We start from the raw sequence: 17967 nt of genomic DNA on the forward strand, positions 1-17967 counted from the left end.
TCAATATGGGCATAATGAATTATGATTATGTACTGTCATTTACGTAAAATCGTACAAAACTTCATTGTAACGATTATCATCCACGTAGTAGGTCCTGTATCACTTGAATAAGAATTGCCCCAAATTCGATCCCGTACTCCCCCCCCCCCCCCCTCTCTTATAAGCTGCGCATCACAAAATACTAAGTACTGGTACTGTACTGTACCCCCCCCCCCCCCCCCCCCCCCTCCGCCGCTATCTTCGTAGAGTACGTAATCGTATTGATGATATGAGTTGTATGCATGATTCTGTGTACGATCTTTAGGGATGTGTGTGTGTGTATACAATGTATGTGGAGCGACAAACGCCTAGTTACACAGCCTGATGTGAGGAATCTGCTAGGAGACCCAAACCCGATTCAGATATGGCAGATACCCTCCTTAGATTTGGGAGTCCAGAACCATGGGACTTTGGCGAACTGATCGAAGCCTTTAGACAGGTTTGTATAGATTCTATGTGGTTTTGAAGATACGATCATCAGTTGTTTAGGTATGTGAGTTAATGCTATGCTAGCCCGTGGGCGAGGTCTGACAGTCCCACATACCCAATAATATGTTACTTATTGACTGATGTTGTTACATTCAGCTGCACTGCGTCTACTAGAGTCTACTACTAGTCTAGTTTATTTCTAGTAACAGTAGTAGGCCTAGTACTTATTGAACGTTAACTGCACTGCTCCACATGCACTGCACTGTACACTGAAGTTCAATGTAGCTGGGCGAATTTATCAGTGTTTCCAATGGCAATAGTAAGACATGTCGCTGTGAGCTGTGTGTTGATGATGGACAGAGGAAAGTGGATTGTGTGGGATGGCTTTTGTTGGCATGGCCAGGTTACCAACACACACTATACAACAGTAACATACAGTGTAGTTGGCCATGTTGAAGCGAAGGGGGATGATGGACCAAAAAAAGTAACTTAATAAAAGAAAGGCAACCCTAATCAAACTGACAAACACAAACCTGCAGTCATGTTCGTGCAGGTAGGCTGGCTGGCCTGTTTAATTGACCGCACCCATCATTACCCATATTGATATAGGGCAACACCCCCAGTATTCGGTCACTTAAATTTTTTTGCAATATTTTTCAAACTGAAATAATACATACATCATATCTACAGCAATGTATGTGAAATATATCAAATTTCTTTAATGTCAATTTTCATTTTGTCAAATATCACACAGAATTTCACAAAATCCCAAAATATATCACCTTGAAAATTCCCCAGAATACGGTCACCACGACCAGTATTCGGTCACACGATATGAGCGTTCAAAGTCAATGCGTGTTCAAGGCAGCTGAAAAATGCGCCGCGCACTACCTTGTTGGCGCAAAATTGCATCGGCGATGTTGCGGTGCCCGTTGGTGACCCTTGTACATTGAGACACTGTATAGGCACGTACGGTAATTTTGTTTTTCTTTTGCATTTTTGAGGATGCCATCACACTCCAAGCTTGCAATAAGCAAAAATCTGGCGAGAAAACTGCGTATTTCTCGATTTTTAGCGCTTTTTCCGCGACCCATACTCATAAAACTGGGCTCGATCTGCGCGCGCTTTTGGAAAGTAGCGCTGATTCTGCATTTTTGATGGTAAAATTTGAGATTTTTGATGGATTTTTGGAGGGGGCTATTCGAGGGAGTTTCCTGTTGTGAATGAGTATGCAAGTATGTGAATTGATGTGATTTGCATGTGTCGTGACAGTTGAACTCAGTGGCTGGTGACAAGTGATAAGTGACCGAATACTGGTAGCTGACTGAATACTGGTGCCCTTACCCTATATACGTGTACATTCTAGTTGACATTTACAGTATGAAACAGTAACCCTCCAAAGTTGGATTACCAATTTAATTTGATATAAATTTAGACCTCTATATCTGAACTGTATGTATTGTACAAGATAAAACAATAATATGAGGGAATAAAATTTTAATGAGGCATTGATATCACAACCCTAGGCCTATCAATGTATGGCTATTTTAACTGTCTGACTTTGATACATCTTCTGTCATTCTGTTTGTTTGATTGTATTCTATTTGTGGAAATCACCTTAAACATGGAGCAGCATTATATTTCACTTTGCAACAAGTGTAGATGATTAGATACCTCAAGATTACACAATTTGACTTTTAACTCTTTGGTAGGATGTTTATTTGCTCAAGTATACATTTCTAACTTCTCTGCTGTAGCAGCATTTTTCCTTACAATGAGTGTAGATAATAAGACACTTCACGATTACACTATCATTTACATGTATCTCTGTGGAAGCACATGTTACTCATTTGCTCATATCTGCTTTAGATGAGTAAAGGGGAACCAACTGATGTTACGCGTGATTAATCCACAACCATAAATGAGTTAATGTAGCTGCATAATTTCTTGCTGACAGTGTTGTGAACTCATCACATAATTCTTCACCCTTCCCAGACATCTTTCTGAACAATGATAGGATTGTCAACAGTAGTTTATAACAACATCCATCGATTCTTGTTGCGGTATTGAACAGGCAAATAGCTTCTATTCAGATTTTTTGCTGATGCTCTATTACAAGTATGGTTTCTTCAGAGAGCAACAGAATTGGCACAGTCAAATATTAAGGAAAGGTTTATAGTAATTTCATTTGGAAGCTCAGTTTTCGTACCAATAACATGTAATGCAGATTTTTCTCATTAGTGGTAATCTGTTGGAAGTCTTCAGCGGGACAATGACACAGGATAATGATAATGACACAGGAGTTTGTTGTATTGCCACTTCAGGCTCCACTCTACCACCTGGCATTTGAGGTCATCCTGATCGTCTTCATTGTCCGTCTCATCTTCTCAAAGAGCTACTCCATTGAATCCACTCTGGAGCTCTCATCTGCGGTAAGATGATTGTTGCCTCTCCTATCTGATAAGCACTTCACCAACATTCAAATGGTCTCAGTAGCAGTGAACCTTTCGTCATGAATGCTGATTGTATACTCTAATCACAGATCATTCAGATAATTGTATGGGATGTATAAAAGTCAACCTTAAAAGCGTTGTCTTTGTGCTGAGTTCAGATGATCTTAGCCATAGTTATAAACAAGTATGTACTTGTTTTGTGTAAAGTGAAACATGAAGATCTTCCATGTACTATGACTGCAAAGCATGTGTAAAGCTATCATACACTCTGCCAATGTAGAGACAGTGGCAATGTACACCCATTACAAGCACACTTTCAAGTTGTTACAAAATTACCATGAATTAATGTGCAAACCAATTCCTATCCATGAAAATGTGCATGTATCTGAAGCAGGTTGGTATGATTTACCACAAGGAAAGTTCAATTTCAGAAACTCACAAATGTCATGCTTTTGCTCTCCTTATTGTGAAATGTCTCTTTGATATCATTTGCTCACCTAGTCTTCTTTGGTGGGAAGAATTGTTGCTAGAGTTGAGCACTCTTGTTCTGCATGTGTGAACAGGACCATGTCAAACTCACATTGATCACTTAAAATGAACTTCTGTATGTATGTATCACTCTTTGAGTGCTCTTACTCTGCAAGTGTGAACTGGACCATGTAAACCTCAAAATGACTGCATTTTTCCTCCACAGGAGAAGGAGCAGCTGATACAGGAGTGGACCCCAGAGCCGTTGGTTCCACCGGTGGATAAAAACCACCCAGCTCTTAAGTACAGACTCGTTACCAAGTGAGTGTTCGTGATGATAGAGTCTTTGCATAATCTACAATCAAATGTTATCATGGGAGCTTCTTGGAGAAGAGCAAAATGAAATTTTGAAGTGGTGTATTTTACATATGTATGCTTTTCGTATTGGGTTCAGTAAAACATATCCCATCAAACTTAGATGAGTATTCAGAGAGTGAGGCAGTGCGGTGTTGCGAGTTTGCCATAGTGAGAGTTACGGTACATCAATGTTGTCGAAGCAGAAACCTTCATAAAGTTTTCATTGGTTTTCATCTATGGAATATACTGGGGTCAGAAGGTACTCTACAATGTAGTTCATGAGATAAAGTTACTCAATACATAAAGAGAAAGACTTGAGATAGAGAGAGAGAGAGAGAGAGAGAGAGAGAGAGAGAGAGAGAGAGAGAGAGAGAGAGCCAGGGAGAGAGTGCAGATGAGGCACACAAAACCAATGCAAATCTGTTATATCTTTGTCTTCATACAACGTGGTACTCTCCACTGCACAACTCAGCAGAAGTTTGTATGCATTAAATTCATGATATAGTCGGAAATAAGTACATCTGGTTGCCAGGCAATGAAGTTTTTGACATCACAATACCATTGCTGTCTGATGATCCCATGAGAATTAAAAACCCTTATCACACAGCCAGCCTCAAGATGGTAATTAGTACTTTGTGGCCTGTAGCTGGACATCAAAAGTAACTGTTTTGTTAATTAAGATAATTTGAACTGAAGTGATTGCATTAATAATGAATGCAACTTTTGTTTTAACTCGGCTGAGGGAAAAGGAACCCAAAAGAACAACAAACAAAAAACCTGAGAAAATTTTGGAAAGTTGATGGGAAATCTGAAATTTATGTATGAAACGTGATATGTCACGAACATCGGAATGCCATCAGAGGGCTCTTATACTGTACAGCATCAAGTCATCATTTTTATAGTTCTGTGTGTTGAAAAGGATCACATGTTGTTCATCCCAAGAGTGACTACTTTTTATCTTCGGCTGTCTCCATCATTCAGACAGGGAAACAACACTCTGGTGGTTGATGGCAAGGAAGGGATCAACGCAGGAACGTTCAACTTTCTGGGCATGCTGGGAAGAAAAGAGACTGAGGTAAAAGATGTCGACAAATCTGGCTTTGTGTGTTTTCACTATCTTGGGGTGCCACTCATGCATTTATCTCTCTTTTTCCCTTTTGACTGCAAGATAATGTTATTTAAATGATTTTTAAAGACTTTGTAAGGCCATGTTAAATCTTGAATGAAAATCAAGGCAGATCTCAGAGATGATAAACACTGCAAGGCTAGCATATTAGCATTTTGTGAGCGTAAAACTGATAACTTTTCTAGGGAAGAGGTTGTCAGTTGCCAAACCATCAACAATAACAGCAAAAACTTTCACTTCTCTTATAATCTTTATACACACTGCAAGGCTAGCATATTCGCATTTTGTGAGCTTAAAACTGATAACTTTTCTAGGGAAGAGGTTGTCAGTTGCCAAACCATCAACAACAACAGCAAAAACTTCCACTTCTCTCATAATCTTTACATATTAACTAATATGAGACTATGATGGCACCACCTCATTTAATATGCATATGCAGTTGCAACCAATATCATTAATTTGAGAGAACATGTGAAATTGATTTTCCTCTGTATTTCATCCAAGATGACTTGAGCATATGGTGACATTTGAAAGCCTCTATAAAGCAGGCTGTGTTCATAGTGCCTGTAGCCTCACAGACATGTTATATTGCCTTTCATTGTTATCAGGATGCTGCTGTGAAGACACTCAGGAAGTATGGAGTGGGTACGTGTGGACCGCGTGGCTTCTTTGGAACAATGGGTAAGTTCCCTAAGAACGTCTGCATACTCCTCTGTACCACAGTATTGTGTTTATTGGAAAATAAAAACCACATCGATAGCTAGCCTCCATGATTAATGTTTGTTTTTTGTTGTTATGCCTTGATGCTTCATCGTGTATAGAAGTAATTGTCATAGAATTGTCTTCTTGTGCAGACTGCAGTTATACATTCAAATGAACTCATTCTCACAGGATGAAACTATACATTAGATGGATGTCATTTGTAGCAGTGTCTTTTGTGTGAAATGTTGCACAAATGCTTTTCCATCTGTCTATTCATCTACTTTATCCATCTATCTGTCTATCTATCTATCTTTCTATCTATCTATCTATCTATCTATCTATCTACCTATCTACATTTGTATCTATCTATCTATCTATCTATCTATCTATCTATCTACCTATCTATCTATCTATCTATCTATCTATTGCCTATCTATCTCATCTTTCAATCTATCTCTCTGTGTGATTGTCTATCTGTTTATCTGTCTATCTACACATCTATCATCTGCGCCATATATTTCCACATTTTAGGACTTGTCAGACAATCTCGACAGAGGTCATATTTGCAATCAAGAACTATGAGAATAGAGTAAAAAATAAGCATTTTCAGAAGTAATTTCCACCTTGGAGATCTCATAGAGCCCATTTGTTATTGGCAATAATTCATTGAATATCAGTCAACATTTGAAACACTAAGTCTAAACACCTAAAATATACCCCACATGGGATATATATGTACCTATGTCTACATAATTGTCACATTGAAAGGTTACTATCCTGACAAATATTATAATGTAGATATATACTTCATCAGACTAATAGTCCTGGGAAATTATACATAGATATTTTTTTAATGTTCTGTCCTTGCTTCCATCAGACATTCACTTGAACTTTGAGGAGAGGATAGCCAAACACATGGGAGTGGAAGAGGCGATCCTGTATGCCTATGGCTTCTCCACTGTAGCAAGTGCCATCCCAGCCTATGCCAAGAAAGGAGACCTCGTCTTCTGGTAAGTCAACAATTCACTGCCCATTGTGTGGGAGAATATTCCTTTATACTGACTGTCACCAAAGGCAATGCAGTACAGAGATGTATTCAATGAAAAGCAAACAAACAAAACTTTTCAAATACCCCAAAGCTATTCTAGTATATTTACCTTCATTTGCGAAGCAAATCCATCAGAAGTGCCTGGGTATGAAGTGTGACTAGTAGATCTCGTCAATTGATCCCATGCCATCAGGAGAAAGTTTTGCCATCTGTTGGCACCGTGTGGCAAGCTTAAAAGGGATCGTATAGTTTTGATGGAGACCTAATTTCAGATTTCTAACATTTTTTTTTTGTGTGAGATCATGAGAAACCTCTTATGAAATATGAAAGAGCATGTAATTCTATGAGGAATTCAATGTTTATTTGATGAAAATTGGTTTTGAAATGACTGAGATATCCAAAAAGAGCGATCTAATAAAGTGTGGGACCCACACTTTATTACGATCGCTTTGTTTTTCAAATAAACTTTGAATTCCTCTTTAAATGGTTTTCTTGGTATCTCGCAAAAAGTTAAAAGCCCAATTCTCATCTCCACCAATACTGTACCATCCCTTTAAGATCTTCAAACACCATGGCATGGAAAAAAAGAACCAACAACAAACAGACATATATGAAAGAAATACCAAACAAGCAACTGTGTTTGTCCTGTGGATCTGCTAGAATATATTATTGGGAGCTGTGATCAGCATGACATCATTACATTTTGCAGATAACTCCTCTGTGACCAAGGAGTGAATTCTTTCCAGATAGTTGATTAGCATTGCCTGCCAAGCTCAAGTTCATCAAATATGATCAATGGTGGCATTTAATAAACAACAAGAAGCACACATGCGTAAATCCACAGATGGCAGCAACAATAGATCTGCCATAGTGTATTATTCGGGGTTGTGATTTAATAGCATGTGATCATTCCCGTTCTGTCAATAACCCCCACAGTGACGAAGGAGTGGGCTTCTCTGTTCAGATGGGTCTGTTGGCCTCGCGTAGTAAGCTCAAGTTCTTCAAACACAATGACATGGCAGACTTGGAGAGGATTCTAGAGGAACAAGCTAAGGAAGACAAAAAGGTGAGACAATGACAGCAATATGAATAGATGGGACTAGCTGGAGAGGGTTGATTTTATTATTATTGTTATTATTATTATCATCCTTATTATTAGGGTAGTATTTTATTATTTTTTTTGTTTTTTTTAATGATGATGCTCTTGCAAGTTGTGCCTTTGAACTCAGTGGTGTCAGCCTTTTTTTTTTTCTTTAATGTAGAAGATTTTAGTGAGGGTAATGCACAAGTACCTGTAACTGAGGGACAAGTAAAAGAATTAGGTCCAAAGATAACAGGGATCATAGGGCTATGTACTGTCACAATTTATAGAACTAATGACTGTTGGTTACTTAAACTTGCTGTAGTACCTGTTTTCATGTTCCTTTTTAGAACTTCTCCTCAGATTTAACGATATGCATCACCTTTTTGAAAGAATTCCTTGCCTGTTTGGTGAATCACCTTTGCTTCATCGGTAGTGAACATTCATCTAAGGACTGAATATTCACCCAGCAATAATTGTTCTATGTCCACTTCATAATTCCTTTTCTTGCTACATCACATTGGTACTGCAACAGCAAGATGTTTCTGCACACTTTTGTGTACATTGTGCAATGAGATACTTCACCTTTATTACGTAGTTTCTACTCTGCAATGAAAAGTTGGATCGTCGACATACATTCCCATTGATGCTACAATCAGAAGAGCAGGACATTTGTGATCAATTTCACTATCATTCATTTTTTTTTTCTGCAGAATCCCAAGAAGGCCAAAGTAACAAGAAAGTTCATTGTTGTTGAGGGGCTCTATGTCAACCATGGGACCATTCTGGATGTCAAGAAATTGGTATAAAACTCTTAAGTAATTACATGAGTGCTTATGGTAAGACTGTAACGTTAAGTCAGTACCAATGGAAGTGACACTCATATATCACCATAAAGTGTCACTTTAGACCACCCTATAAGGATAATGTATGGATATATTATACACTTCCTGTGTTTTGTCTCAGCTTTTGTGACTGTGCAATGTAGGTTTTTGTTTTAATTGGGTTTTTTTTAATACATTTATAGTAATAAACAATGTTTTCTTAATCACTGATATCCATATAGATGTCATTTTGTCATGCTCATACTCCTTGCATCTATCTCTCTACATACTGGGTATATTCTATCCATTACATATTTGTTATGTGTATTGGTTGCTTTGAACTGATTCTTTCAGCTGTGATGCTGCTGATCAGTGAATCTTTGCAAGAGTGATCAGTAATGAGGAAAAAATACTATATATTTCCAATGCAGATTGAGCTGAAGTACAAGTACAAAGTGCGCATCTTCTTGGATGAGTCGATGTCATTCTGTGTGCTGGGTAAGACTGGGAGAGGAGTCACGGAACATGCAGGAGTTGATGTGAGTAAGACTTGATACCAACTAGATCATTAACTCTATGTAAGAGCCTTCTGCATTGTGATACTACTCAAATAAAGATTTTAAAACAATTTTGCTTCATTTATCTTTTTTTTTTCACATATAAAACTTTTGGCTTGTAGTTGAGAGATCTTTGTTGTAATATACAAAGTTTGTTGTTATTTCGAAGTCAAGATATCATTGTCATTGTCAAGAAACAAACAAAAAAAAATAATCGCAAATTGATTGGAAAATGTGACTTTTTTAATGGTGGATTCCATTGTTTTGTCCAGCTTGCATTGGACAAAAGGGCAAATGTTTCAATGATGTCACATCATAGGAATCAACAAACATTTGTCTTAACAGAGAGTAATGCATCAATTTGGGAGAGCACTCTTGTGTATTTCCAAATCAAGTAACACATGAATTTTGTGCATCTAGTGGTTTGTGGATTATTCATGCCCTCTTTTTATTGCATCATCTTGCAGAAATCAAAGTTCAAAAAATCTTTCATACAACAGGAACGTGACAGTAAAATTGATATTTGCCATCCATTGTTCTACAGATTACAGATATCGACCTCATCTCTGTTTCCATGGAGGCAGCGCTCGGGACATTGGGTGGATTCTGTCTGGGCAGCAGATATGTCGTCGATCATCAGGTGATTAGGCCTCCATAAAATTTGCCAGCAGCTTATCAAAGCAGATGTAAATCGAACTCATCCAGAGTGGAAGAAACTTAATGGTTATAGGAAAGGGAGGAAAGTCGTACCAGTACTGCACCGCATACGTATCTTTGGAGGATTGGGTCTAGTGGTGTGATTCAGAGAGTCTTTGTCAGATGGGTCTGTGCTCTAAATTTCAAAGTACATTCTCTTCTAGAGGCTTTAGCTATTTAAAGGAAAAGGAAGAAATAGATTTAATATTCTGCTCATATTTTTCTACATCTGAATTCAGAGTTCAATGTATATTCTTATGCTTTCAAAACAGCCTCGACACATGAGAGATACTCCTGTGTTATTCTTGTATTTACTGTATAGTAGTGTGTATATGACTGGACATCACAAAACGTCACACATCCATCTTTTAGTGACAAAGGACATTGCCTATGGAATATGTTTTATTGATAACGATTACATTCTTGGAGATCTCCCATGTTGTTTGTTGTCATATTTTTTTTTTTTTTTGTATTTAGACAAGGAAATCTCAAGAACCTATTGCAAATAGATGTTCAGACAAAGCCTATTAACTATTGCCATGCAGTTGATAGTTTTACTATTAAACAGGTTAAATTTTTTTGCATCCTTTTGGAACAAAACTTGCTTCTCAAGGAAAAAAACCCAAAACAGAACACGTAATTAGCAATAGATGCTCACAAATTAGATGTCAAGTATTGAGATGTAAGCAGTGGGAGTAGGACCAAGGATGCATCGAAAAAAAAAATTGTCACATGGTCTACTACAAGATTCATTCCACAGATTTCAATACACTGGAAAACCAGCTTTATAATTTCGTGATGTTGTGGTTTGTTTGGCAGCGACTGTCTGGTCTGGGCTACTGCTTCTCAGCGTCCCTGCCCCCCATGCTGGCCACGGCGGCACTCACGGCCCTTGACCTCACCCAGCAGGAATCCGACATCTTTGACAGGCTGAGGTCAAAGAGCGAGTTTGTCCACCACCAGCTGTCAGGGTGAGCCTGGCTTCTGTTTCTCAAACAAAGAATGACGCAGAAAAAAGCATCCAACATGTTTTTAGACTTTAGCCAAGACGTGGCAAAGAGTGAAATAATCGTAAAAAAAATGAAAAAGTATATTTCGTCCTCAATGACAAAAATTGTTAAGTTGTATGGAATCTTATGCACAGTGCAAATGAGAGGTAAACTCACAGTCTACATCACGGTGTCGCTAATTTGAGCTTGATTGACCACAACTTACAAAAAATATCATAACTTTCTTTTTTTTTATCAGAAATTACTCAAACTTTCACTGTCCTGTTTCTCTCACTTTTCTACTTCTGTTCACCGAATGTAGTTTTTAGGATGAATTTCATTAAATTGCAGACCTTTAACAACCATTGTCCTATTATTAAGCCTTTGACTACAGTATATATGATTATGGAGTGGAGTCTTGATATACAATATTGGATGTCCTGTTTAGGTTGCCAGGTTACCGGTTAGATGGGGACATCATCTCTCCCATCAAGCATCTCAGACTGGAGGAGACCAGTGGAGATTGGGGCCAAGATCTGGCCATCCTGGAGAAGATTGTTAACAGGGTGAGGGCAGCAGACATCTGGTCACATGATCTCATTCACAGCAGATACCAGACATGGCAGGGAACATAGTTGCCTTATACACATTCATACTCTGTGTTAAAGAAAAAAAAAATGAAATGAAGTATAACAGGATATTATCGTTATCTTAAAACTCAATATGTGATCCCAGGATTATGCTTGTACAGATATGCTCATGAAGGGTGTGTGTGTGTGTGTTGAGCAGCGAGTCATTACATGGGGGATTGGGGCCACTTATGTAATTAAGAAGTGTCACATTTCTCTGTACATGTATTCCAGCAGTGTTTACTCATTTCAACTGCAAGGCAATAATATTCTACAATGATGGACAGAGTAGGAAGAGAATGAAACTCTTTTATGCTAAAAGATTAAGTTCATGATCGAACATATCTTCATAACTGAATGTCATATCTTGGGCATAATTCGTTCATGTGACAGCTGTTTGTCAGTAGTGATGTTAGCTTATTTTACACTATCTTACAGCACTAGTCAGCCAGCACAGATACTATGCCTTAAGTGTGTTTTTTCCCCTTGGAGGATTTAACTTCAGTAATGAATTGTCTGATTGCTAGCTTCCTTGTTTTCCGAGACACTCTCAAATAACATTTTATATTTGTTTACAAATAGTTTTTCATGAACACCTCTTTTTTCTTCTTCATTTGTCTTGCCTGTGCTGTTAAATTGTTATCTCTTTGGCATATTGTTGCATGTACAGGCTCTGGATGAGGGCGTGGTCCTAACTGTGGCCCGGTATCTTGAGGAAGAAGAGGCTTTCCTACCACCACCCAGGTACGTTACCCTTTTCAGATCAATCCTGATGACACCACACTGACGGGGGTCAATTGGAGACGGTCATAATTATCATGTCTAAAGTGCACCACACACTACACCACTTCTCCACAATTCACCAGTCGTACGACCAAAAGAAGTGTGAAGTCACCAGCCTTTGCCAGTTTCCAGTCATGCAACTAGGGCACATTGCCAGTCATAGAGATTGCTTACTGTCAAAGTGGAAATTTTCACTCATTTCTCCAGAAACCAGAAATTTGTAGAAAAATACATGTAAAAGCACATGAATATTTTTGCATGTTATATACATTACTGAAATGCTTTGATTTCATGTAATTGAATACACGCGAGATTCATCTTCCCGGGCCCAGCGCAAAAAATTACTTGTGAGAAAATATCCACTTTTACAGTATTCAACATATCAAATTTTTACAACCAGTAATGAACTATCAGCCAATCACGCTGCAGTATATGTACTGACCCTAGTACAGTCATAAGCCTAGTTGTGTAGTCTAATAGCATAGTTTGCGATGTCAAGTCGCGCGACTGGTCGTATGGCCCAGCTTGCCTCCGCAGTTGTGCGACCGGTTGGATCATGTAGTGTGCAGTGGGCTTATTAAACTTGTTGGGTTGTAGTCTTTTACCTTTACTTCCATGCAATGCAAGCATACTAATGAATAGGATGTTGATTTAGGAGAGAATCTTTGCTGAGGAAATTGTTTTCTTTGTCACATTTTACAAACATGGTGGCTGCAGGGAGAGCTTTCTTAACTGTTAATGATGTCTGCATGATATGTCAAGTGGCATGTTTAGTGGAGACAGTGGTAGATTTACATCATATGCATCACCATAAAGATGAGTAAGCCAGGAGGATTATTACTATGTATTCAGTATGGGACAAGATGTATAATATATACATTGTAGTCCTCACTGCAAATAAAGACAGTAATCCTAAAATTGATGCTTTTGTCTGCAAAAAGACAAGTTTTTCGTATTACGTAACAATTTCACTTATTCAAATATGCAAGGAGAAAAAAAAAAATGGAAGATAGGAGGTGATATACTACTACAGAAAAATTTGTGAAATTATCTCTCCCATGTGACACAGCCAACCTTCAGCAAATTTATGGTGAGCACGTACTATCAGCTGATGATTAGGAATTAATTGCCAAATTCTAATTGTCCCCGCCGAACGAGTTCGAGCAGGGGACTATGAAACGGGCTCCGTATGTGTGTGTGTGTCCGTGTGTCCGTCCGTCCGTCCGTCCGTGTATCCGTGTGTGCGTCCGTGTGTGATCAAAATGTTCAAAATGCTACTCCTTCGCCATTTCTAACCCGATTTTGATTCTGTTTGCTTTATATGATAGCACTACATGGGAGCTTTGAAACTTGTATACAGAATTTCAGTTGTGACCTTTGACCTTGACCTTTGACCTATATTGTACATTTTGCTTCAAAATGCTACTCCTTCGCCATTTCTAACCCGATTTTGATTCTGTTTGCTTTATATGATGGCACTAGGTGAGGGCTTCAAAACTTCTACACAGAATTTTGACCTTTGACTTCTTTGACCTTTGACCTTGATTTTTGACCTGTATTGTACATTGCCTACAAAATGCTACTCCTTCGCCATTTCTAACCCGATTTCGATTCCGTTTGCTTTATGTGATGGCACTAGGTGAGGGCTTCAAAACTTCTACACAGAATTTTGACCTTTGACCTTGATTTTTTTACCTATATTGTACATTGGCTACAAAATGCTACTCCGCCATTTCTAACCCGATTTCGATTCCGTTTGCTTTATGTGATGGCACTAGGTGAGGGCTTCAAAACTTCTACATAGAATTTTGACCTTTGACTTCTTTGACCTTTGACCTTCATCTTTTTACCTATATTGTACATTTTGCTACTAAATGCTACTTCCGGCGGGGACATATATTACGCACCGCGTAATTTCTACTTTTCCTTGTTTGTATGTATATATTTATGAAGGTCCATTTTCATAAACATGGATTTCATCTTGCCCATTATTCACAGCATCAGGGTGGCGGTCAATGTGACCTTGACTGATGACCAGCTGACCAAGGTGACTTCGGTCATCAGGACACAGGCTGCGATGGTTCTAAGGGAGACAGCAAAGTAGGTTTATCCCAGCACACCACACAAAGGACATCTCAGTGAAGAAATCCCAAGGTTTTGGGGTTTTCTTTTTTTTTTTTTTTTTTCTCTCTCTCTCTCTCTTTCTCTTCCTTTTTCATGTGCTCATAGGAAGTTTATCATTTACTTTGGACTGAATCTTGACATCGAGTCATTGGGTGCTGAATGTTAAGGGTTGTCAAAAATGACCCTCTATATAACTGCTTACATTTTCAAGTGGTGCATCTTTGTAAGAGTTTGATATAAAACTTTTGGTTGGGGAAGGTGGAATAATGTTATTACCATGGCCTATGCTTAATCAATGCTATGACAAAGGAAACAACCACTGAACCATATCAGCGGAACACAGATGTTTTGCCATTTTGAATGAAATTGCAAGCAAACACCCCAAAAAAACCAATTTAATCTTTTTTTAATGTGGTCATATTTTGGGGGTTTTTTGTGTGTTGGATATGGTAACAAAAATTGTGTCTCAGACTTCCCACAAGTTACCCCAGCTCTCATCAAGTGTAGCGTACAGTGTTTAGTACCGACGTAGTACATCTCAGTAATGTGATGAAGAAGTATACAGCTTCTTTCATGAGTAGCATACCTTGTCAGTTGTAATTAGAATTGGTAGGCAGTTTGTAGAAAGGTCTTGTGAATACCAAAAGCAGCATAGCAGCTCTGAATAACAAAATAGATATCCGTTTTTAGTGTAATAGAAACTGTTCAACATCCCCCAACTAGGGCATTTGACAAGATTTTGCTGAAACGTAGTTATTCTCTGTAACTCAGACCTTTTTTTGATCATTTTTGTTTCATTGGGTGGAAAAGGAAATGGACATTCAGTAGTTTCTGTGTTTGATCACCTGGAGAGCTGAGGATTTGTGATTTTTTTGAGGTTACTGTGCTGCATGACACGTTTTTCGTTTGAAAATGTTGATGGCATTGTTAATGCATCAGTACTGAATTCCTTGCAGTATCCCAATAACATGAAGCTGCTATTGTCACATGACAACTGAATTACACACAACAAACGTAAGAGCCTTTCTTTTTATATTAAAGTCATGTGTGCAATTGTGCTGTGTTTTGTATTTAATCAACAGAGTGTTATGTCTAATTTCCAATTTGTATAGTCAGATAACTTTCAATTCCTTACTAGGTATAGACTTTAGTTATGGGCATATTTTCATTATTTGTCATCTGTTATTGTGACTTATTGCACTGTAAACAGGTTTAATACAAAATGATAGAATCTAAAACCACTTTGAAAAAGAAAACAAAAATCAGTGTTGATGGATTTCAAAGACAGATTGCGCCGCATTAATATTCCATGGTGTGTATTTAGCAATGCGTTAAAGTATTGGGTAATGTGATCGCTGGATATGTTTTGTTGCTTAGTTGGATTTGCCTTTGAATTGATTAGCTTCTCTGTCATTCTAAAATTATTTTTGTGGTTGTGTAAGCTTGACAGAGATGAACACGGCATCAGCTGGCTCATGAAAGTTGAGCAACAAGCAAGTGGATGATATGACGACTTTTATAAAGGTACATTGTATGACGGTTTCTGTATTCTTATATTAAAAGTCATATTTTTTTACAAGGGTCAGATGAAGTGGACATTAGAATTTACTACTTGGAAAGTAAAATATGTGTTGTATGTGATCAAACTGTGAAAAAAAAAAAAACCAGTGTATCATTGTGGAGTCATTTGTCTTTCCGAGCATTGACCTCCAAGGGAGTAATTGATATAGATGTAGTGACTGAAACAAGAATAAGTGTCATGATTGATCTGAGACAGTGAGTGTAGATACAAAGTCTTGTAATGAAGGATATTGACTGTTCTTTGGATTACACAAGACAGTCGTGGTGTAGTAATCTAAAACCAATGGATGCATGTAGCTGTAAGGCCTTCGTGCACTTTCATTGCTTGTCGGGGCATCTCTGGGCTTGCCTTTACATGAGGATATCCTGAATCTGACTGTTGATGGAAGTGGGAATGATAAGAGGAGTCCTTGTCCCTGTATTATCTCGATAGCTTGTGTGTTTGGCAATGTACTGCAAAATCAGAAATTTACGTGTGCATGAAACTTTCGCAAATTTAGGGAGGAGCCAAGATTCATGAAAAAGTAAAATACAAGCAAAAGTTTTTATCTACCCAATGCATTGAATGCTAGTTGCCAATTTGTGAAAATTTCATGCCACAAAAAGGGTCATTGGCTCCAATTCCCAAAAGTCTCATGCCGAGAATGTTTACGGTTTTTGAGTATTGCTGCACCCCGATGGGTTTAGACATCGATAGGAGAGTCAAGCTTGGAGTGAAAAGCTTGCAAAGTTAAGAGCTTAAGTGTGTGGGTGCATTGTTGATTATAGGACCTACATCATGAAGACTTCTGATTTCTTTCAAGCCCTCCCATTTCTATTCTTTTCATCTGCTTATACTTTGTCAAATTTTGCTTCAGCCTATGTACCCCCTAACATTGCAATGAGAAATTTGATTTCCAATTTGGTTCCAATGGTCTCCTCTTGTGTCCTCTATCTGACTCTGGTTGACAGTTTTATTATAATTCAACATTTTGATCATGAACAACAAGTATACAATATGACTTGTGCACTCTTTCAGCAAGTATTATGAGGTGTAACAAACCTATGTTTAAATACAGCTGTGGCTATGTCTTGTGTATTGGACTTGCTGTAATCAAAGAGCTATCTTTTTTCTTTTCTTTCATTGCTATGGGGTTTGATATCCTTAACCTGACATATTGAAGACTAAGATGAATATATTAGATACATAGAGTCACTTGGACTGTGTGTGTTCATGATATTGTATTATAGCAGTGATTACAATGTAAAGTATACAGGATAGGTATATTTTTGTCATGAAGAAAAAAAAAAGAACAAGAATTTTGTATGCAGTATTCTAGAGGAGTGATGTGTTGACACAAACGCACAACTTTTTTTTTTTGAAGTTCTTTTGGTAGTAGTGTTAACCTTGTCATAGTTTGTGTATGGGAAAGTAATATCATACACATGGGTTTTAAAATCACGAGTTTTGTGTATTCCCTCAATTGAAATATTTGGCAACTGTGTGAAAGGGCTATGATATTTCATTGAGGGCAAAGCAGTGGATTACAATGGAGGATTATCTACATAGCCTCTGTCAGGATGCCCTGTTCACATGATGTCGCTTAGCCTCTGTCAGGATGCCCTGTTCACATGTTGTTACTTGTATAAACTCTTCATGAAATCATCTCCCGGTCTTACAGTGTAAGTCTTGGAGTGTTTGATTTTGGTTACAATATCGTACATCCTAGTACCGGTAACAAGACGTAGCTATAAGCTTTGTGTCAGTAATTAACTTGCATAATTTCTGCAGTGGAAGGTGTACTCATAAGTAGAAGTAGCTTGCGGGGAGCTGATGTTTTCATATTCATGATTTGATACATTCAATACAATTACGTGTCATTGCATCATTCACATGATTGCCCTGCATCTGTGAAATTGATACTACTCATAAGATCATACTACGTATTCAACCCTGAACCGCTATACCACCTAGAGGCTTCTTGTGCCAACATCCTCTTGCTGAAGAAAGCTGTGAATCTTTGCACGGTCAAGACAAATTGATTGTGCACTTTAAGGGGATTCAATTTTGGAGTACAGTGAAGTAGGGATGTACAAACCAT

The 17967-nt window shown here is 38.0% G+C and overlaps 1 protein-coding gene across 1 annotated transcript; it reads left to right on the forward strand.

Annotated features, from left to right (window-relative positions):
* The first annotated feature begins 344 nt into the window (after positions 1-344).
* Positions 345-14326, forward strand: LOC140236798 (serine palmitoyltransferase 1-like). Its single transcript, XM_072316734.1, has 14 exons — positions 345-478; positions 2793-2900; positions 3616-3710; positions 4728-4821; positions 5481-5553; positions 6452-6584; positions 7559-7688; positions 8417-8506; positions 8959-9066; positions 9629-9724; positions 10600-10751; positions 11218-11335; positions 12069-12142; positions 14180-14326. The coding sequence occupies exons 1-14, from the start codon at positions 404-406 to the stop codon at positions 14283-14285; spliced, it is 1452 nt and encodes a 483-aa protein (XP_072172835.1). The 5' UTR covers positions 345-403; the 3' UTR covers positions 14286-14326.
* Positions 14327-17967: the final 3641 nt, after the last annotated feature.

This window comes from Diadema setosum, chromosome 13 (assembly GCF_964275005.1).
Source record: "Diadema setosum chromosome 13, eeDiaSeto1, whole genome shotgun sequence".
NCBI lineage: Eukaryota > Metazoa > Echinodermata > Echinoidea > Diadematoida > Diadematidae > Diadema > Diadema setosum.